This window comes from Diabrotica virgifera, chromosome 3 (genome assembly GCF_917563875.1).
Source record: "Diabrotica virgifera virgifera chromosome 3, PGI_DIABVI_V3a".
NCBI lineage: Eukaryota > Metazoa > Arthropoda > Insecta > Coleoptera > Chrysomelidae > Diabrotica > Diabrotica virgifera.
The window spans coordinates 259,356,358-259,380,822 of record NC_065445.1 but is presented as its reverse complement, the minus strand read 5'-3'; the positions used below and the strand labels follow the sequence as shown (position 1 = coordinate 259,380,822).

The 24,465-nt window shown below is 33.4% G+C and overlaps 1 protein-coding gene across 1 annotated transcript in view; it reads right to left on the bottom strand.

Annotated features, from left to right (window-relative positions):
* LOC114324772 (glutamate receptor ionotropic, NMDA 3B-like) overlaps positions 1 to 24,465 on the bottom strand; it is a 424,994-nt gene that overhangs the window by 48,357 nt on the left and 352,172 nt on the right. The window contains 1 exon segment of the mRNA XM_050647354.1: positions 3,105 to 3,224. Coding sequence (XP_050503311.1) covers positions 3,105 to 3,224 — 120 coding nt within the window.

Here is a 24,465-nt window from a genome sequence, read left to right as displayed (position 1 = left end):
TAGATATACCACCTATCGACTTTTTGCACTGTATTCCCTGTCTACCCTTATGTCTATGAATACATTCCCATTATGAAAAATACATATGAAAAACTGTCACTTTTGACAATAATTCATAATAAATTGCAATCGTAACTTCAAATTTAAACTAATCGATTTATTTTGGCAGCAAATTATTTCTTGCCATGCGACATATTAATTACATTGTTATTTCATTTGTAGAAATTTGGGAAAAATTACGTTATACAATTTTAGTAATAATTTATTTAGGTACCCTTTTTCAATCAAGCAAAGCATTATAGCACGAAGAACGATATTCAATAGAACTTTCACAATTATCTGGCAACTGAACCTCATTGAATTGATGACCAAGTATTTTACTAACTTTCTAAAATGTTCGAAAATTGCTCAAAAATGTTCTGTTGAATGGTTTCACTTTTGATTTGGCGACTTAAAATTTAAACTGTTGACACTCAAAAATAGACACAAAAACACTCCATAGTTAATATAAATTTTAATTTCCAACACACGTGGCAAACAGAAACTCAGAGACCATGTACTTTCAAATACTACTTCGTATATAGCACAAAGTGTCACACTGACAAATGCAGCCTTCTAATACATACTTCTAAGCATAATGTGGTATATTTACGTCTATTCTTATAAGCACCGAAGTTTTAGACTCTTCACATTTTTCAATGTCGTTTACAGGGTTAAGATTTGAGTATGGAAAAAAATGTATACAACGTTTTTTGTGGGAAATTTTCCGTACTTTCTGATGCGCCTAATTAGAGAACCCTAAGAGGTTGCTTTCACATGTTCTTTGACATGTTTTATTGTCATTTGGAGAATATCTAGAACAAACTCCACCCAAAAAAATAATTGTTTTGCAATATATACATGCATTGATACTTACCTCACTGTTTTTGGAGTGTGCATGTATATATATGCACATGCAAATATGTGAATATAAATAATAATATACAACTAAAATAGCTTTATCAATATGTGACTAAGTCATTCTGAAAAAATGTTTTTTATTTATTTCCTTCGACTTGCCCAAACTTTTTGTCCGACATATAACTTTTTGCGTTACAAAATATAATTTATACATAAACAAATCAAAATTAGCTTGCCATTTATCACCAACATTTTTGTCTATATCTTACATGTTTGGAATGTCCGACTAGGAAAATTTCCCATTCATTTTGTCCGACAGAACTTCCAATTGCTTTTTTAGCCTTTCATTAAACTCTCATGCAATAATCAGACTGCTATTCATCACCAACATAGTTCCTGTGATGTGACATGTTCTACGTGTCGGACTCGTTAAAATGCCCAACCTTTTTGTCGGATAAACATTTTTTCATATATTATATAACGTTGGCTATTGAATAAACTTGCTATTTTTCACCATCATAAAGTTGTCAGGACGACACGTTTATCATGCTCCACCGTAAAAACTTCCCCTGTTCCAGTGTTCCCATATATCAAAGTTTGTCCGACTAGACACCGTTAAGCTATTAACAAATTTTCAGCTTGCTATTAATCAACTTTTTTTTCTTACGCGGGATCCAGGTCTATTATTTCCAGAGATAAATCGATTCCATCCATTGTGAATTTCTAGTACCAGTCATAGGCGTCTGTTTTGGGTGGGGAAACGGTTGTTTTATCGCATAATTTTTTCGTCTTTAACTTTTAAGCACTTTTGATACTGAATTATTAACTTCTAAGGTATTCTAGTACTAAAAGGTACTCTTGCTTTAAGTCGGTAGGACAGGGTAGGACACAACGTTTCCTAGAAAAATCGATTTAAAAATTTTTCGTTTCCCGAATTTGAAAAAAAAAAATGGAAAAATTTAAAAAATACGGTGTATTTTACTAACTTAAAGCAAGAGTAACTTTAAGTACTAGAATACCTTATAATTTAATAGTCTAATGTCAAAAATTCTTAAAAATGAAAGACAAAAAAGATATGCGATAAAATAACCGTTGACCTACCCAAAACGGATGCATATGACCAGTACAAGAAATTTGCAATTAATGAAATCGATTCATCTCTGGAATATAAATAAATGTACCAGTTTTCGTTTTTCTAAATAGTTTTATTTTTTAATTTTTTCTTTGATATTCAAAAAACAAAAAAATTTTAAATCGATTGTTCTAGAAACCGGTGTATCGACTTAAAGTAAGAGTAGCTTTTAGTACTATAATACAGTATATTTTAATAATGCAGACTCAAAAATTCTTAAAAATTAAAAACAAAAAAGTTATGCGATAATCTAACTGTTGCCCTACCCAAATCGGACGCCTATGACCGACAGTAGAAATTTTGCAATAGAATCGATTTATCTCTGGATGATAAATATTTGTACCGATTTTAGGTTTTTCTAAATAAAAGCGTTCTGGAGATATTTAAGAAAAACTAATTACCAGACGCCACCTTCAAATAGCTCTAGCTCATTTAGGAAGCATTTTCGGACTAGATGAATTGGGTTAAATTGTCTCAAAATTATCTGAGGAATATCTTGTCTTCGCTTGTCGGTAGAGTTTTGGTACACCCTGTATAGCAATTGATGGTAAATTTTAATTTTTTACTGACCATCATTTGCTATATTATATGTGCTGGACATTCTCTGGAAAATTCATTATTTAATAATGAACTCATTCCATAAATTTGTATTATAGTGTATATTTAACTAATAGACAATATTTGAAAATGGAATATTCTTTAAATATTTTGGAGAGCCCAATCCGTTTGACTCCAAGTGGCCTTGGTCGTAAAAACAACTATCTAACTGATACAACTATCTCAAGAATTTGCTACATCCCCCTCTGATGAGAAAGAAAAGTTCTTAACAAAATAGCAAATTTCAAGCCATTTTAAAGCTTTTGAAAGCTTTGTAGTGTACATTTTAACGACTTTGTTCTTTTATATATTTTCGTAATCGATCTGGACTATGTACTCCTTCTTTCTATCGTAACTTTATATATTTTTTTTTGTCCCTAGTTATAGTAAAACGAGCAGCAGCTCCTAGACTAAACAAGCAAAAGAGTGTTTTTGTGTAAAAGCAAAAAGAAAGAAAACGATCCTATATACGAACCCTTTTGATGCTTTTCTGAAACAGGCTAGTTATCTGTCCTTGTCTAATGGTGTGGACTAATTCCCTGGCAGCGTGATGGGGTGAAACTAATTCCACGCAGTTGATGAACCGATACAGTTTCTGCAAATAAAGAGAGAATGTAAAGAAATATAGATCGTCTATCAAACTAGAATCTATTTTTGTCACGTAAGCTATATATTAGTTAAGAAAAAAATACCGAGATAAGACGACAAAAATATACTACTAAATATAGTCACTTCTTAAAAATATTTTTACGATCTTACTTTTATTATATTATCTATTTGGTTCTATTATTTTGTTCTTATATAATTATGTATCTTAGGTTTAAAGAGAGACAAAAAAACGGCAAATACACCAAATCAATAGCGCTTGTGTTAAACTTTCAAACTGTGCAAATCTGCAATCGACAAATCGACAATCTGCAAATTACTAGAAAATATTGTTAACTCCAGGCTCTCATGGGTTTTAGAAAATTCTAATTTCTTAATCTCCGAACAAAATGGCTTTAGAAAAGATCGGTCAACCACAGACAACATTTTAGACTTGGAAAGTGAAATACATGAAGCTCTTGCTACAAACCAAAAATGTGTTGCTATATTTTTTTATTTAGAACGTGCATTTAATAAAGCTTGGAAGTACAACATTTTGAGACAACTTCATAAATGGAATATTCAAGGTCACTGCCTTGCTTTCATCCAAAACTTTTTAAATAACAGATCTTTTCAAGTAAAAATAAATAATATCTTTTCAAATATTTATAGTTTGGAAAATGGTACACCCCAAGGATCCATACTCAGTCCAACACTACTTCTGGTAGCAATAAATGACATCATCAAAAACATTCAAGCACCCTTACAGGCTCGTTTATACGCTAATGACCTGGTGGTATCTATTAAAGGTAAAAATATTTCCTCAATGTCGTCAATTCTTCAAAACTTTTTAGATACTCTCGAAAATTGGTCCAACTTGACAGGTTTTCAATTTTCAATAGAAAAATCAATAGGAGTTGTATTCTCTTCAAGCCCCTTGCCACAACCTCCTAACCTAAGAATGTATGAGAAACAGCTGGAGTTTAGAGATCACCACAAATTCTTGGGTTTAATCTTCTATTCAAAGTTAACATGTAAAAATCACATCTCACAACTCATCCTTTCCTGTAATAAAAGATTAAATGTATTAAGATCTCTCTGTAATAAAAACTGGGGCTCAGACCAATCCACTTTACTCCTCCTGTATAAATCTTTAATACGTTCTAAGCTAGATTATGGAGCAATTGCCTATTCCACTGCTAATCAATCTCTACTGAAATCATTAGATATTATTCATAATAAAAGTCTTAGATTAATCCTAGGGGCTTTCCCAACTACGCCTGTATCCAGCATTTATGCTCTTTTAGGAGAACCATCGCTACATCACCGCCGCATGTACCTCGCTCTATCACATGCAGCCTCAGTTGCTTGCAATATTTCAAAGCCAATATATCAAAACACTTTTACAAACAAATATGTAAACATATTCCAAGATATTCGCTATACTAAAAAACCATATTACGAAAGAACTAAATCCATACTTCAAAACCTAAACATTAATTTTCCGGAGGTTTTCTCCTCGGATATTAAATACCCCGAGCCTTGGCTGATCGATTTACAAACCCGTGATGCATCTCTGGAGTATTTCGATAAATCTAATACACACCATTCTCTGATTCGTTCCAAGTTCGAGGACCTCAAAAATAAGTACCCCGACTACCATAAAATCTACACAGATGCGTCTAAGTTCGAAGACGGTGTGGGGGCATCAATCGTTTCTTCAGAAAACAATCTTCTTTTCCGTTTACCCCCAGTATGTAGCACATTTTCAGCTGAACTCTACGTCATATACCGTGCTGTGAAACTTGAAGCCCTGATCATAACAGATTCCCTTAGCTCTCTAAACTCACTAAAACACATTTTTCCGAAACATCCTTTTGAAAAGTTGCTAAAATACCAGCTTTCCCAAGCTCATGAACATGGAAGAAGCGTTCAATTTGTATGGGTTCCCTCACACGTCGGAATAACAGGAAAGGAAGAAGCTTACAGGACTACACGAGAGGCAATTTTAAGTGATTTTTCGGAGCCGATAGACAACTGTGTCTCCAGTGACTTAAAAGCTTATTTTAAAAATAAAGTGTTGTGTTTGTGGCGAAATAAGTGGTCTCAATCTAATTCTAAGTTAAATAAAATAAAAAATAATGTGTCTCAGTGGTTTCCATCGTCGCGCAATAGACGAGAAAAAATTGCAATTGCGCGTTTACGTCTAGGACATACCAGGTTAACGCACTCTTACCTTTTCACAAAGAGTAATCCACCTATATGCGATCAGTGTAACGTCCGATTAACAGTCGAACACTTTTTAATAGTTTGTAGTAAATATGACCAAGAAAGATAGCGCTACAAGATCCCAAACGCTCTACCACAGGCTCTAGGTCAAAACTATTCCTGCGACAATATAGTTAATTATCTAAAATCCATAAACATTCTGTACAACCTGTAGTTGTTTACTTTTGTTATTTATATTTTGTTCCGTCGCTAATAACCTTTTGGTGGATGCGACTTCTTTTTCTAATAAAAAAAAAATAGCGCTTGTGTTAAACTTTCAAACTGTGCATCACTCGTCAGGATCGGACATACAAATGGCTCAGTCTAGTCAAAAAACTAAAAAATTAAAATAAAGTAAGTTATTAATCGAAGTAGCACAGAAAACGACAATAAATATCGTTCCCATACCACCAGATTGACAACAGGTGGAATACTTTCTTTGGTTACACCTCCTGAGATTTTCAAAATTTATAAATCATACAGGATGCCGAGGAAATTAAGATGAGAGAATTTTAAATAATTTACAACTCATCTGCTCAGCGTGGTAAAAGTTCCAACAAGAAAGATTCCTTAATACTCCTACAAAAGAGTAAATGAATTAAAAATGTTTCATAAACATTTTCAATTTCTTTGCAACACGAAAATGCAGCAGCTGCATAATGTTCTGGTTAAAGTCAAGCGTCCACAGACCCGCATCGTACGCATCGTACGCAACGGATTTTAGTTTGACAATCGATAATGCGATCCGTACGATGCGGATCAGTGGACGCGGTTACATAAGTTTCTGTACAAGGCAAACTAAAATCCGTTGCGTACGATGCGTCCGATGCGTACGATGCGGGTCTGTGGACGCTTGCCTTAAATCGGAGTGTGCAGGAAGAGTCTATACCGGTTTCGGAGGTCTTTTCCCCCTCATCAATAGTCCCATATCCTCTTCTCTCCGATTTCCCCAGGCATCACACTTTGAGCTTTTCTGTATTGCAATGTAAGAAATGTCACGGATGAACTAGAGCCATCTACCGAAAAACAAAGTAAGTTATCAATCGAAGTAGCACAGAAAACGACAACAAATATCGTCTCCATGCCACCAGATTGACAACAGGTTGAATACTTTCTTTGGTTACAACTTCCTGAGATTTTCAAAATTTATAAATAAATCATATAGGATGCCGAGGAAATTAAAATGAGAGAATTAAGATAAGAGGAGTATTAAGGAATCTTTCTTGTTGGAACTTTTACCACACTGCGCAGATGAGTTGTGAATTATTTAAAATTTCCTCATTCTAATTTCCTCGGCATCCTGTATGATTTATATTGAAATTGAAATTGAAATATTTATTGATCCTTTCAAGGCATTTTTACAAATGTATAGGACAGGTCATATACATGATTTTACATTGTAGAACAGTAATATAACTGTTACAAGCTAACATGGTTCAGCTACAAAATTTTATATAGGTACCTAACACCTAACACGTGATAAATATATACTGTGGGTTAATTAGCAAAATACAAGGAATAGCTATTTGTATAACAAGGGAGGAAAGTGCTACTTTTCCTCCCGAGAATGAAGTTTACTGCCCGACGCGTAGCGGAGGGCAGTAATCATTCAAGGGAGGAAAAGGCACTTTACTCCCATGTTATACATATGGTTTTTCCACCTTCCTCAAATAACAAGTCATTTTTTTATTTTTACTTAATTTATTTATGTAACTAACCAACAAAATTTATTAGAACTAAAACTAGCAAGTAGGTACAATATAACTGTCAACTGTCAAATATAAGTCAAATTATTAATGTAAACATTGTTAAATCAAAATAACAATTTACTGTTTTTTACCATTCTGCAAAATAATTCTGTTTTATAAATAAACGTTAAATGTATAGATACTTACGTAATAGAAAATAGATATTGTACAGGGCGTCAATAAGTTATATTTCATGAATGACGTCACTTTTACTTTTCCTCCCTAGGGAGGAAAAATATTTTCCTCCCTAGGGAGGAAAAGTACAACTTTGCTCCCTACAATCAGGTCCGGAAAAGTATACTTTCGGTAGAGGTAGGTGGAAAAAGTTATTTACCAGCAATTTTATTGCTGGAATCGAATCTTATTATTGTATGTATTAATAATATAGATATGCAAAGTCCGCAGATAGTGCACTACTTTTTTTATAAACAAAATGGCGCCCGAAAATCGTGTTTTTTTCAATTATTGCTCTATAACTCCGAAGCTTTTAACTTTACAACAAAAACACACAAACAAAAATTCACCGCAATTAAATTCTGCATAGAGATGTGTTTTTTCCGATTTACTTCGACGAAAACTCTCCCCGAAAAAAGCGGGTTTTTCCAACAAAATCTTTAATTTTCAACTAAACTTTTAGATAAGTAGTTGTTAATCAATAAATAAATAACTTAATGACGTAAAAGCCCTTTCCATATGTATTATAATTCCAGAAGTTTATGAAAATTGAATGAACAGTTTAGCAACAATTGAAATGTTATTTAAAAACTTACGGTCGCTATAATAACGACAATAATTATGACGCATAAGAATAACTATGATTTTTTCATAAAAAGACACTATACCTATATAATGTACTTTACAGAATTGAAATTGGACTATTTAAGCGGCCTCAGGAATATTTTAAAATTATAAACAATTTTTTGGTTTATAAACAAATAGGATATCTCGGGAAATATTAAACTAAATGAAATTGTGAAAACGGTCTTCGAAATACAGCGGCAGGACACTTCTTTTAAAAGGAAAAACGTTTAATTATGACGAGTGGTTCCTGAGATACAAGCGGTCAAAGTTGACCGAAATTTACGGCAATTGTATAAACAACAGGATAATTTTTAAACCATCACCTTTTTATTTTTGTCCTCTTCCTCCACACCAATTTTCATACCTTTAAAATCCTCATAACATATATTATTATAATAAAAACTATCGATAATACGTGTGAAAATTGCCAAAAATAGCAAAATTCCAATCAAAAATTAGGTTGGAGAAAATGTAACCCTCAAAGTTCAAAATCGGTATACGTTAACAAAATGCATTTTCTCGGCTTCCCATGGAGCAATTTCCTTCATTCTTTTTTTGTTCCCTAATAACTCGAGTAGAGCCATCGAACTAACGCATTATTAAATGTCAAACTTGCTTTTGTTTTGTTATAATGGATTAATTTATTTATAAGAACAGAAAATTACATATTTTTTCCAGTTGTAGGCTTTTTTTAGATTAACTTACTACAAGTGTACCTTTTAAAGTTAAAAACATAAATATTCTCATTTGAAAGCTGTATAATTATTTAAACAATTTTATTTAAACAAATTAAAATATTGTGTTATAATAAATAAATTAATTTATTATAACAAAACAAAAGCAAGTTTGACATTTAATAATGCGTTAGTTCCATGGCCCTACTCGAGTTACTTGGGAACAAAAAAAGAATGAAGGAAATTGCTCCATGGGAAGCCCAGAAAATGCATTTTTTTAACGTATACCGATTTTGAACACTTTGAGGATTACATTTTCTCCAACCTAATTTTTGATTGGAATTTTGCTATTTTTGGCAATTTTCACACGTATTATCGATAGTTTTTATTATAATAATATATGTTATGAGGATTTTAAAGATATGAAAATTGGTGTGGAGAAAGCGGACAAAAATAAAAAGGTGATGGTTTGAAAATTATGATACTATTGTTTATATCTTTGCCGTAAATTTAGGTCAAATTTGACCGGTTGTATCTTAGGAACCACTCGTCATAAGTAAACGTTTTTTCTTTTAAAAGAAGTATACTGCAGCTGTATTTCGAATACCGTTTTCACAATTTAATTTAGTTTAATATTTCCCGAGATATTCTATTTGATTATAAGCCAAAAAATTGTTTATAATTTTAAAATATTCCTGAGGCCGCTCAAATAGTCAAATATCAATTCTGTAAAATACATTAGATAGGTATGGTGTCTTTTTATGAAAAAATCCCAGTTATTCTTGTGCACCATAATTATTGTCGTTATTATAGCGACCGTAAATTTTTAATTAACATTTCTATTGTTGCTAAACTGTTCATTCAATTTCCATCGGCTTCTGGAATTATAATACATACGGAAAGAGCTTTTACTTTACCAAGTTATTTAATGATTAATTAACAACTACTTATCTAAAAGTTTAGTTGAAAATTAAAGATTTTGTTGGAAAAACCCGTCTTTTCCGGGGAAAGTTTTCGTCGAAGTAAATCGGAAAAAACACGTCTCTATGCAGAATTTAATTGCGGTGAATTTTTATTTAAGTGTTTTTGGTGTAAATTTAAAATCTTTGGAGTTATAGAGCAAAAATTGAAAAAAAAAACACGATTTTCGGGCGCCATTTTGTTTATCAAAAAAGTAGCAGACTATCTGCGGACTTTGCATATCTATATTATTACTGTAAACAATCATAAGATTCGATTCCAGCAATAAAATTGCTGGTAAATAGCTTTTCCCAAAAATGGCCTATTCTCCGATAATCAGCCCAGACTAATATAAAATAACATATTTAGACATATACAAAACAATTTATACATACAAAAAATAAAATAGTTTAAAATAGTTTATAGGCTATCCTCAAGGAATTCTTTGACTGAATAGTAGCATTTGGCTAATAATAAATTTTATAAATTTTGAAAATCTCAGGAGGTGTAACCAAAGAAAATATTCCACCTGTTGTCGATGTGGTGGTATGGGAACGATATTTATTGTCGTTTTCTGTGCTACTTCGATTGATAACTTACTTTGTTTTTCGGTAGATGGCGCTAGTTCATCCGTGACATTTCTTTCTTTGCAATTCGGAAAGCCCAACGTATGATGCCTGGGGAAATCGGAGAGAAGAGGATATGGGACTACTGATGAGGGGGAAAAGACCTCCGAAAGCGGTATAGATCCTTCCTGCACTCTCCGATTTAACCAGAGCATTATGCAGCTGCTGCATTTTCGTGTTGCAAAGAAATTGAAAATGTTTATACATATTTGAAAAACTAAACTTTGAAAATTTTGGTTTTTCGACAATTAGACGGCCTCAGTGCAAAAAGTAACAAGTCATTTTTCGGATTTTTTTATCATGTGATATTCACTGTTTTACCAATGTCTAGCTCTGTGCAAAATGAAACAAGTTCACTACCACTGAAAGGCTATATTTTTTTACGTGTAGAATGTAACAAGTTAAATATGAAAAATTTAATTGTAAAAGGAAATAAGTGGATTTGTTACTTCTAGGGCAGTATTTGAATTTATCACCATAATCACTGCCTGGTTGACTTGTTTCCAATCAGTAAAAGTACATAAAGTCATTTTATAATAAATTTAGTATTTTTGTGCCTTAAAGTTGCTGAAAAAAAAAAAGGAATAGTGCCTGAGTAAGTATGTGTCTATGGTAACAAGTAAGGAAAATATTGTGCATTTTGTAACAAGTTGAAAAATTTAATTAAATTAAAAGTCCAACTATAAAATTTTTTAAAGTTCAATAAAAACCACTATTTTGTATTGTTTTAGGAAAAAATTTATAAATTTATGCGAAAAAAACCCAAGAACCTTTTTTTTCGTTTCCTCAAAACCAGGAAATTTGACTTGTTACCTTTTGCACTGAGGCCGTCCAATTACGCAAAATTTCAACCTACGGATTGCTCCAATAACTGAGCGTCTGATTTAATTCAGAAGGACTCTAGATGCGTATAGCGGTGTTTACCTCGTATCTAGAAATATTCAAAGGTTTATGTTTATGTTGCCTTATAACTATGATCCATTTCCTATGGCAAAAAAAAAACGATTTTTCAAGCTCCCTAAATTCTATTATATTTTACCTTACATGCATCAGACACTACTTGTCAATACCTTTGAAACTCATTTTTAGGGATCAAAATTTGTTAAGCCGTTTACAAGTTATCGAGTTCCAAAAGTATAATCCATTCAACAATTATCGTCGAAATGGTCTATTTGGGGTGAATACGACGCTAAAAATTTGAGATCAGGCAATCCGAGTTCATTTGCTAGCCATTCCAATATTTTTTTAATCTATTCCAAATATGAATAAAATTTAGTGTACATTCGATGCACACAAAGAATTATTATATTGAAAAAAAAATTAAGCCACTCAGGGGAGTACCGACAGAACTGAAAACTTCTTACGAAGCAAACGCCTTCTGGTACACATTCTATCCCTCCTTCAACCATTATAACTTCGGTCGTACTTACACACAAATTCAACCTATAGTATATAAATTACTAATATCTCGCCGTGTCGATGACGATTATATAATAATAATATTATTAATAATATTAATAATCTCCTGTGGGAGTTTTTGTCAGTTCTTCTATCAGGCGCGGCCCCCTGCGAATGGGGGATGCTTTCTGGGTATTCGTAGCGCCAGTACCCAGAGAGTAGCAGGGATACTTGCCGTGGAACAAAAACTGACACCTGGCAGTAGGTATAAAATGCACACCCATGAGAATGGAGAATAATAATGTATGTTTAGGATCGCTGCCTGGGGATCGCCAGGGCACGTCTGGAGCCGGCGCTGGACGTGACAGCATGCGGGACGTCGGTGGCAGGGTGTTGAGGAGGCGGGCCCCTGTCATACAATCAGCTACAGCCCAACCACAACCACAACCACAAGCGAGCCAAACAACAACAAGAGCTCCACCCGCCGAAGGTGCTGCGCTGGATCATCAGCCGGCGCTCACTCAAGCGGGACGGCCGAGGCAGCGCATGAAATGGACTGTGTCCATTAATGAAAACATTTTGCGCTTCTACTACAAGGTGACAAACCTCGGCCAAGAAACAATCGGCTACCGACAACAGCTGTATGCCGAATTTTGCAGGACGTACCCAGATATTCAAGTATCGGAGCAACGAGTATCAGACCAATACCGGGTAATTATAAGAAACAACCTTATCCCAGAGACTAGACGCAATATCATCAGAAGCGAAGTCGAACGGGAGATTCATAACGATGTTTTAATTGAAGATCAAGTCCCCAATGAAGTTCATGAGCAGATTCCTGAGCTTGCCATACAAGAAACTCAACCTGACAATACAGAGCAGGAAAACAACGAGCTACATGATAACCTAGTAAGCGAAATGGCACGTGCTGTACAGGAGTTTAATGGAACGAACCCACTTAGCAGACCACCGCTACCACGAATAAACTCTTGTAAGAAACTAGGGGCGCTGTTACAAATTGTGAACACTGAAGTCCTACCCAATTATGTCGTAGAAGCCCACACATTAGAATATTTGCACATGCTAATCTACTGTGCAGCAACAGCAATTGCTAATGTAATGGGCGTTAAGATCAGAACACGACGGGGTACTAACAACGGAAGGACTGGTAACAGAATTGCGCCCTGGGAAAAAAGACTGCTCGGAAAGATTGAATTGCTGCGTAGGGATATTGGTCAAGTCACAGAATATATACGAGGTGTAAGAAGTACAAGAGTCATCAGGAGAGCTGAAGAAATAATACGGAATACTGCAAGACACTCAAGATACGATCCAAAAAACAACACAGCCCAACAGTGCCTGGATACATTAAAACAAAGACTCTCAGTTTATTCAGGACGACTAAGAAGGTACAAAGTGAGTAACAACCGAAAATCCGACAATGCCCTTTTTGAGACTGCTGAGAAGGCGTTCTATCGGAAACTCAATTCCACCGTAGAAAATCTCGATAAGTCTTACCCAAGCCAAGAAGAAATTCATGAGTTTTGGGGAAATCAACTTTCCACACCAGCTGCTCTTAACAACAATGCTGGATGGATAGAAGATGCGGCACAGAACTGCCAACACTACACTACTACTCTCTACGAACCCTTCACCACTGAAGAAGTCTCAAATATCATCAAAGAGCTTCATAACTGGAAATCTCCTGGACCAGACGGAGTTCAAAACTTTTGGCTCAAGAAGTTCTCGAGTGCTCATGAATGCTTATCAACACTAATTAATCGTGTTATTTCTAATCCGCAGGATATACCATCATTCCTAACTCAGGGAACCACTTATTTAATACCAAAGGATCAAAATAACACCCAAGATCCAGCAAAATACCGCCCAATTACTTGCCTTCCAACTTTGTATAAATTGGTCACATCCTGTGTAGCCCGGCGTATATACCAACACTGTGCTCTGAACAATATCATAGAGTCTCAACAGAAAGGATGCGCTAAGGGTTCCATGGGTTGCAAAGAACAACTTATCATCGACTCAGTCATTTCTAATCAAGCATATTCCAAAAAGAGGAATCTATTTACTGCTTTTATTGATTACAAGAAGGCCTTTGATTCAGTGCCGCATGAATGGCTTATAGATATATTGAGAATATATAAAGTCGATGATAATATAGTGACCTTTTTACAACATATAATGACAGAGTGGAAAACTAGAATTCACCTTCAAATACCTGGTGAAAGTAACATCGAAACTGAAAATATCGTAATCAGCCGGGGCCTGTTTCAAGGAGATTCGTTGAGTCCTCTGTGGTTCTGTCTAGCTATGAACCCACTATCTCAGCTATTGAACTCCTCAGATGCAGGTTTTAGCATCAAAAATAACAACAATGTGGTGGCGAAGCTTAATCATTTATTGTACATGGATGATTTGAAATTAATGGCTTCCACTCGAAACCAACTCGACGAGATGCTAAAAACTGTAGAAACTTTTTCTAATGATATTAATATGCACTTCGGACTAGATAAGTGTCGTATTTTAAATATAGTCAGAGGAAAAGTACAGCCCGGAGGATTCGATATGCAAAATGGCCAGAACATCGAGGCCATCGGTGAAAACGATATGTATAAATATCTTGGAGTAAAGCAAGCGCGGAAAATTGACCATAAACAAATGAAAACAGAGATAACTACTGAGTTTATACGAAGGGTAAAACAGCTGCTTCGCTCACACCTTAACAGTAGAAATTTATTTAAGGCACTAAACACCTACGCATGTTCCGCGCTTAGCTACTCATTTGGTATTGTAAAGTGGACAAAAACAGATATAGAAGCTCTTCAGCGAAAAGTACGAACACACTTCACAAAGGCACAAAAACACCATCCTAAAAGTGCAGTAGAAAGAACAACATTACCACGGAATCTAGGAGGAAGAGGACTTATGGATATAGGTGAGCAATTAGATAAACAAATTGCTAATTTAAGAACTTATTTTCAGATGCAGGCTGAGACATCTACTCTACATCGCGCTATCTGCGCAGTAGATGACACAACACCGATCAAACTGAGGGAACCAGAAATGCGCATAAACCACCTTACTAAGGACGAAAAAGTGCGCGCCTGGATGGGTAAACCTCTGCACGGGCGACATCCCAATGAAGTCAGCCAAGATTATGTCGACAATATAGCGTCGAACTACTGGTTGAAATCAGGAAAGATGTTCCCTGAGACGGAGGGTTCATTACTGGCCATTCAGGATCAGGTTATACCAACCAGAAATTACCTGAAATATATCATCAAAGACCCTCAGGTTCAAAACGACAGATGCCGATATGGATGTCAAGCCCAAGAAACCATCCAACATCTTACAGGGGGCTGCCAGGCATTTGCTGCAACTGAATACAAGGAACGGCATGACGCAGTGGGAAAAATCCTTCATCAAGAGATAGCTATCAAGCTGGGACTTCTCCAAACAGAGCATCTCCCGTATTATCAATACGTCCCTGAGAGTATGCTTGAGGATGGCAACTACAAGCTATACTGGGACCGCACTGTGCTCACAGACCAAACAGTGGCACATAATAGACCAGATCTCGTACTAGTTAATAAATTAACAAGACAAACAACACTAATTGATGTGGCGATACCTAACAACAATAATCTACGTAGTAAATTTACTGAAAAGATCGCCAAGTACAGAGATCTAGAAATTCAAATACGGAGGCAATGGAGAATGCAAAGTACCCAGACGATACCGATTATTATGTCTACTACTGGAGTCATTCCGAAGACCCTCCTCGAAAGCATAAAAAAGCTGGGTCTGAATGAACATCTTTATAAGACCATGCAGAAAGCTGTAGTACTCGCGACGGCCAGATGCGTACGAACATTTCTGGGAGATACACCTGCATTCCAAGTCACCTAGGGCTCGATAACACGGAAAGAGCCCCACCAGAGCTCAATCCTTTTGATACCGTAGGTATCTGGGATGAGTCAATTTTCCCCTTAGAGGGAGTGTGAGCCGTATGGCTAAATCTGGATATTAATAATTATATTATAATATTATTTTTAATTTAAACATATTAAAGTCAGAATTTGGTATTAGTTTTTTGAAAGTAAATTAAATCTAAGACCAAATACTTACGACGTCGGAATAGTATCACGAGGTTTTTTCCTGGTTTTCCCTCGTGATTTACCATGGAATCTCTAACGGGAGAATTTTACTGTCATCGTTGCATTTGGTTGTCTTTTTAAAGACAGATCACATGCTATGATTTTTTTGTGACGAATATTCTTGAGTTGGGATTGATTTCATGTAATCGAATGAACTATCTTTTAGTTAAGTCGTCCCAGGAACGCAACTCATAAATATTGACGATATCATTTTAAAGTCTTCTACTTTAAAATGTATAATCTACTATAAAAAGTATATCTCCTTTAAAATGTATAATATACGTCTGAATTGCCAATATAAATGAGTCAGATTAAATAAATTATTAGAAGATTTGTTTTACTTAGCAACAACATTTTGTTTATTTTAGTAGTATCTTGTATTTTGACAACGAAACCCGATTTGGGCTTCGAAACGTTAATAAAATCTTTTTTTTTTGGTAAAATTGTGGCTTATTTCCCATTAAAAGTAATCGATTTTAAAAGTGCCACAATAAAATAGCTTCAATACATATTTATCCATCTCAAATATATAGAGTATCTAGGACATCCTTTATAAACAGAGTGATTACTGTCGGTGTAAAGTGCATTAGTGAATCGAGTTACCTACGTGTCACATCTATAAAGGTATTGTTTTACATTTCACGTCATGAAATGACAACGTCCTTCTTTGTTTGGAAAACCTAAACGAACGTGTTTCTGACATTTATCGAACACATAAATATTTCTATGCAGCTACATAGTAAATAAAGCACAGTAAACACCGGGATAACGCGATGAACTCCATAAATTTTCTTGTTTTAAGTCGGTGCGATTTTCCAGAATCGAACAAAATTGCGAGAACAAATAATACAAGAATAAAAAACGGCTAAACGCCGTAAAAATGAGTGGTTCATACAATATTCCAGCTACAAAAGATCTGATATGAATATTACGTGGCGCGAAAATGTATTTTCATTGTTATGCAAAACAAAATTCTAGTTTTCTTTTAAAAGTTTTTTCCATAATATTTGCTAAATTTGAAGTAAAGCGCGCCACAAAAGAGTAACTTTGATACAGTTTGAATTTTGAAACTCTTTTGTGGCGCGTTTACTTCAAATTTAGTAAATATTATGAAAAAATCTTTTAAAATAAAACTAGAATTTTGTTTTGCATCAAAATTAAAATACATTTTCGCTCCACGTAATATTCATATCAGATATTTTGTAGCTGGAATATTGTATGCGCCACTCATTTTTACGGCGTTTAGCGGTTTTTTTATTCTTGTCAGGAGTTTTTCAAAGTTATTTATAAATTAAATGTATAATGTTGAATGAAATGTTTCTCGATTACACGTTAAGCTTTATAAATGGTCACCTTTGTCGCATTATCTCCCAAATGATCTAGTGTCCATCGAATGTACACTAGATTTTTTCTGTTCGAAATAGATTGAAAGGTAAATGAACTCGGATTGCCCGTTGCCAGATCAAATTAGCGTCGTAACCACTACAACTACATAAACCATTTAGGGAATAATCGTTAATTGGATTATACATTTGTAACTTAAAAACTTCTAAACGGCTTAACCGATTTTGTCCACTAAGCATGAGTTTGAAACGTATTGACAAGTAGTATCTTATGCATCTAAGGTCAAGTATGATAACTGAAGCTATTACAGGAATTATTGAGCTTGAAAAACTGTTTTTCCCATAAGAAATAGATTTGATCATATTTATGAAGCCTATAACTGAAAAATTCGAATTTTCCCGGATATAAGGTATACACCGTTAGAATATTCCAGATCCTTCTACAAACGCTCAGTTATTTGCGTAATTTGTAGGTTGAAATTTTGAGTAATTGTCGAAAAACCAAAATTTTTAAAGTTTAGATTTTCAGTTTCTCGGCTATACTGAGCCGTGTGTATGTCCGATCCTGACAGCTAAGACACCATTTGAAAGCTTAACTCAACGCTGTTGATTTGTTGTATTTATTGTTCTCCTGTCTCTTCTTGAACCGAAGATATATACCGCCAAAAAATATGCCGTTTTGTACCTACCATGTCCTATAGCTGGCTTATGGGTAGTCAAAACTCACAAACTACACCGGTTCTGAATCGGCACTCACCCCCTCTTCAAACACAGGAAAAAATTCAGATCGGTTTAACTTTTCTACACACATACATACATACATACATACATACATACATACATACATACATACATACATACATACTATTCTGTTTCAATTTATCAAAGATAGAATAAAAATTTTAATTTTTTTTCCATGAGAGAAGATAAGTATAACATAAGATAATTTAGACATTTTTTTATATTATAAAAAGGCACCCTGAGATTCTTTCTTAATTTTTATGTATGATTTGCGTTAATTAAATAATTGATCAAGTAAATAATAATTCATATAAAAGTAATAGAAAACAGATCATAACAATACATATCCATAAACATTTTCCCTTTTTTAAATAAAAATTGAGTCATATTTCTGAGCTCGGTAACTTTTGAACAGTATAACCGATTTTCAAAATTAGACATGCGTTGGAAAGTTAATGATCGGTTCTCTTAGAAGCCGCAAAGGTTGGAGTTAAATTTTTGAAGTTTTTGGGAGTTTTGGGGACGAGAACGAAAAACGAAAAAATAGGAAGGGCCGTAAAATCCACACCCTTGGACCAAAATGGATGGTTGACATATGAATGGGTGAGCCTCTTCCTGAACTTTAAGATGGGAGTTGGCTTGATTTTCAATTCAGTCAGATTTAGAAAATCAAAAATTTCGTGTATATATAGTGTCGGGTGTAGGGGGTGTAGGTGTGAGCCACTGGCGAGAACTGCCGTTCTCTGGTAATAATAGCTAATAAAGAAGAAAATATTGCCAAAGAATTGTTCCAGTTCGAGTAAATATTATTTTACACTGCGCGAATATCGATAGACATTCGTGAAAGGACAAAGATGACTGATGTCGCAGAACGTATAGCAAGGCTCAAGTGGCAATGGGTCGGACATGTTGCCCGAGATAATCCCGAAAAATTGACAAAGAGACTAACAAACTGGAGACCAAGAGAGAACACACGAGGAGTAGGCAACCCGCAGAAGAGGTGGACAGATGATATCAAACAAGTCGTGGGCAAGCGGTGGATGAGAATTGCCAAGAGTAGGAATCGATGGAAGCAAATGCAAGAGGCCTATGCCGAGCAGTGGATGAACAAAGATTGAAGAAGAAAGAAGAAGAAACTGATTTTTTACTTATTGAGTTCTGAGGATTCCATGGTTTATAATTATTGGTTTGTAATAGGTTTTTCGAATGTTTTTATTCTGTTTATAGGATCTGCCTAGTTTTTCAGGACACGTGATAATTCATACCATTTAAATAACATAAAAAAATTAACAGAAAATGCTGAAAGATATAAAAAACTATAACATTTCGTAAACTTTGTTGGTGTAAACTTTTCTTTCAAAATACTTGAAAAATTTATTATGTTTGACACGAAACACCTGCATACAGTGGGATATTGTTTTACAGAGACTTATGCTGAAGACTTTGTAGCAGAGGAGCTGAAACAGTCAACCATATCTTGACTAAGTGCTAGTCATTAGATCACGGGCGAAAAACACTTTCCGGATACTAGCGAGTAACTCCAAAAACACTTGGTAGCCGTTATCAAGACCTATACATTTATGAACGCGCTAATAACCGGCAAAATAACGCAAGAGATGGAAAACATATTAAGTTTTGAGATAAAAAGAAATGAAACTAGTGGAGGTGTGAGATTTAGCGATAAAAATCTATAAAATTGCACAATAAGTAGAATGTAAATTCTTTTTATTTCTTCTATGTCTTTTTATCTCACAACTTTGCAGATGGAATATGTTTTGCGTTATTCTGCCGGTTATTAGCGCGATCATCACTGTATATGCTTTACAGGGGTCCAAAGTCATATAATGTGTACCATGTACCATTACAATGGTACACATAATATAATTTTATTCATATTTTTATATTCATAATAATCCAACTAATTACAGTATGACCGGTTTATAACAGACACCTTTTATGAAAAAAAAAATCATAGACAAATACGGTAATGTCATAAACCCCGCAAGAAAAACGTTTCCATGGTGAACCAACTTTTGTAAAACTGCTACCAGAGTATGTAAAAAGGTACCACCTAAGCCGCAGATCTGAATATCTCATATACTTGCGTGCAAAATTAAAATTAATTCTAAAAGACAGCACAAAAGCATCGTGGGCAAAATTGGTGAGTTCTATTTTGATAGATTAACCTTCTACTTTAGTATGGGTGAAAGTCAGACTGAAGAAGAGCTGGAAATATATACGTTAAAACCTCTGCAATAATTTTTAAAGACCAAGTTCTTCCATGCTCAAATAATTACACATCTTACTACTTTATTTTACTCGAATCCACTGAATCTTCGTTTTACCGCATAATAATTACCATTAATGAAATTAAATTAATGAAATATGAAATCTATGTCTTGTAGTATGTATTGTAAAATGACTATTTATGGTTTTTTCAGCTGTGCATGTAAATATTATTATTATTAGATGTACAGCGTGTTTACTTAAGTTGGAAACATATGGGAAACTTTTTTATTATTAATTTTACGAAAAAAAGGTATTTTTCATAAAATGTTTTGCATGCTCTAAAACCTAAAAAATATGAAATTCGTTCAAGGGTAGAGTACCTTTATTTCTCTGAATATTGAAAAATCGTATTATGAAAAGTTGTTTGGAATTAAAAACTAAAATCAAATATGCAATTACATGCTTCTAATTGAAAAAAAAAAAAATGTTTTAAAAATTTTTCTCAAATTTACGAATACCCAACATAATTTTTATTTATTACAAATATGATACCTTTTTATTTTCATTTTAAGAAAAAAAGTTATTCTTCATAAAAAGCTCTGCATGGTCTGAAATCTAAGATACAACCAGGATATATCAACTTTTATTAATTTTATACGAAGTATGTCAAAAATATGAATTTTGCTCATGATATTAGTACATTTATATTTTACAATATTTCAACTAGAAGGATGTAATTGCATATTGAAACATAGTTTTTAATTCTAAACCACTGTTTGTATTAACAATTTTCAATATTGTCAAAAATAAAGGTACCTACTTTACTCCTGAGTGAAATTTATATTTTTTGATATACCTCGTATAAATTTAATAAAATGTGATATCTGATGGTTGCATCTTTCGTCTTAGGACATACAGAGCTTTTTATAAAGAATACCTTTTTTTTTAAGTAATAATAAAAGGCTTATCATATCTGTAATAAATAAAAATGAAGTTAGTATTCATAAATTTGAGAAAAAATTGGAAAATATTTTTTTTTCCAAATTAAAGCATGTAATTTCATATTTGGTTTTAGTTTTTAATTTCAAATAACTTTTCATAATAAGATTTTTCGATATTCAGAAAAATAAAAGTACTTTAGCCATAAACGAATTTCATATTTTTTGACATACCTCGTATAATATTAATAAAATTTGATATCTGATGGTTGAATTTTAGGTTTTAGAGCATGCAGAACGTTTTATTAAGAATATGTTTCCAACTTAAGTAGACGCTCTGTATATTTTCCTACAAGACTATCTTCCTGCGCTTACTTTTATATTCATGCAGGGCTCCTATTCAAACACATTTTTGTTAATACACAGTCTAATTTTTAAAGATACTACCTTTATGTCGAATATTATTCAAAGCAGAATTTAACAAAAAGAAAGCTAGCCGAGGGCATTTTGCGTTTTTCAGTGTAACTAAAAAAACAACTTTTCCAAACACACAACATTGTATAATTGAATTATAAATAATAAATGATAAATCTCCTATAGTCTGGGACACAAATTGTACAGACAAAAATGGAACGTTTTTAACACAAAAACAAATTAATCTTCTATGCGTTATGTAAATAATGGGTATATTTGTATCTATATATTAGGCCTGGATCCCACGTACCAAAAAAAGTTGATGAATAGCAAGCTGAAAATTTGTTAATAGCTTAACGGTGTCTAGTTGGACAAACTTTGATGTATGGAGACACTGGAACGGGAAGTTCTAATGGTGAAACGTGATTTTGATTGTGAAACAGGTTATTCTGACAAGTTTATGATTGTGAAAAAGTACAGGTTGTTTTTAAGTTTATTCAATAGCAAAGTTTATATAATATATACGAAAAAAGGTTTTTCCGACAAATATGTTGGGCATTTTAATAAGTCCGACACGTAGAACATGTCAAATGACAGGGATTATATTGTAGACCAGGACTAATCTGTAAAAAACGTGTATTTTTGGATGTGAGAGGTGGCATTCAGATTTTTGCAGATAAAGTTAGGTGACACCTTCAGTAATAATAATTAACATATGCTCCTTCTCAAATATGCCCGAAACATTAATAAAAAAATTAAAGTATTTAAAAATTTCGAAAAACGTCGATTTTTTTCTGCTTTCTTTGCTTATAACTTCAAAACGGTTCGTTCTGGAACAAGGTCATACAGAAATAAAATAAAGATAATTGAATTTTGTATGACGTACGGCTAGTCAGAAATGTCTTAAGGTATTACCTTTTCTGCAATATAGCAATAAATACAAAATAAAGGGGCAAAATACGTCTGTTGTTATTCAATGTTTCTTAACCACTTTGGTGGCACTTAAAACCTTAGTAATTCGCTTAGAAAATTCTTATAAATTACTTAAATGGTCTACCAAATTTCATTAAAATCGACTTAATAGATTTTGCATAATAAATTTGCAATATAAATGTTTTTAAAAAAGTTCAAATTCTTTAAAATCTTTCTGAACAAAAAGTAGACCATTTAGAAGTTGGCTAATTTTTTAACATATAAAGAGGTGCTCTACCTATCTAATACACTTTACAGAATTAAAATCGGATTATTTAAGGGGCCCCAGCAGTGTTTTAAATTTATAAACAATTTTTTGGCTTATAAACAAATAGCTTTGTTTAATAATAAAAAAATAAATTTTTAGCAATGCAAATAATTAAAACCGGTATAATTTGACAATCTTTCAAATGCTGTCAGCAGAATTGCTATTTTATTTTTACAATCAAAAGTTATTCTCGTTCAAAAATTGCAATTTTTCGATTTTTTGTATGTTCCACCGCGTTTATCTCGAAAACTATGCAAGCTACGAAAAAACTTGAAGAACATTTTTTGCTTAGAATTACCCAAGAAATACAAAAAGAGTTTTGTTTTGCGAAAAATCGATGTTATATAATTCCTCAAGTTCTTTGTTTATTACAAACTTATCGACATCCGGATCAACTGTTACCCAAAAAATTCGTGTTCTACGGGTCAAAATACATAAAAAATTGGGTAAGTCCATCTAAATAAAGGAGCCCGTAGCACCCCCTCCTGGACACAGCACTAATTTGTTTATAAGCCAAAAAATTGTTTATAACTTTAAAACATTGCTGAGGCTGCTTAAATAATCCAATTTCAATTCTGTTAAGTGCATTAGATAGGTGGAGTGGTTCTTTATATGTAAAAAAATTGACAAATCTTTGTATATTCTAGTTTTTGTTGTGTAAGATTTTAAAAAATTTTAATTTTTTAAAAATAGTTTAGATGGCAAAATTATTATGCAAAATCTAGTAAGTCAATTTTAATGAAATTTGGTGGAAAGTTTTAGCACATTACAAAAGTTTTCTAAGCGAATTAGCAAGGTTCCAAGTGTAACTTAAGTGATAGGAAAACATTGAATAAAGACAGTCTTGTTTTGCCCCCTTATTTTATATTTATTGCTATTTTGCAGCAAGTGTGTTAAATTAAGACATTTGTAGTCAATTGTATCTGATAGAAAATTTATGTATCTTTGTTTTATTCCTATACAACTTTGTTCCAAAATTAATCGTTTTAAAGTTATAAGCAAAGAAAATAGAAAAAAAAGGAAATTTTTTGAAATTATTAAACATTTTTTTTAATAATGTTCCGGGCATATTTCAGGAGCATAAATCAATTATTATTAAAGAAGTTATCACCTAACTTTATCCGCAACAAAAATCCGAATGCCACCTCTCAAATCCACCGAAAATCCTTCCTGGTCTATTGATGGTAAATAGCAGTCTGATTTTTTACATTAGAGCTTAATGAAAGGGTAACAAATTAATTGGAAGTTCTTTGGAACAAAATACATGGGACATAGTCTGACGTTCGGAACCAGTAACCTATTCCACAATTAAAACTTTAAGACTAGACACCGTTAAGCTATTAAGAAATTTTCAGCATGCTATTAATAAACTTTTTTTTGGCACGCAACTTCCAGGCCTATATTAGGATGGGAAAAACCTACGGGTCATAACCTAAACCGGTTTTTTTACTCCGGAATAATCGGTTTTTTCGGTTGTTTTCTTGTCCGGGTTATAACCGTTTTTTTTTTTATTTTTAACGTAATAACCGGTGAAAAACCGAATAAGTTACCTCTGGAAAAAATAATCAGTTCAGAGAAAAAATGAGGAAATTTGTTTTATATACTATGGGGTCCATATTATTAATATACCAATAAAAATTGACCTGTTTCGGGATTTTTTTCAAAATCGTCCATTCTCGAGAATATAAATTTATTC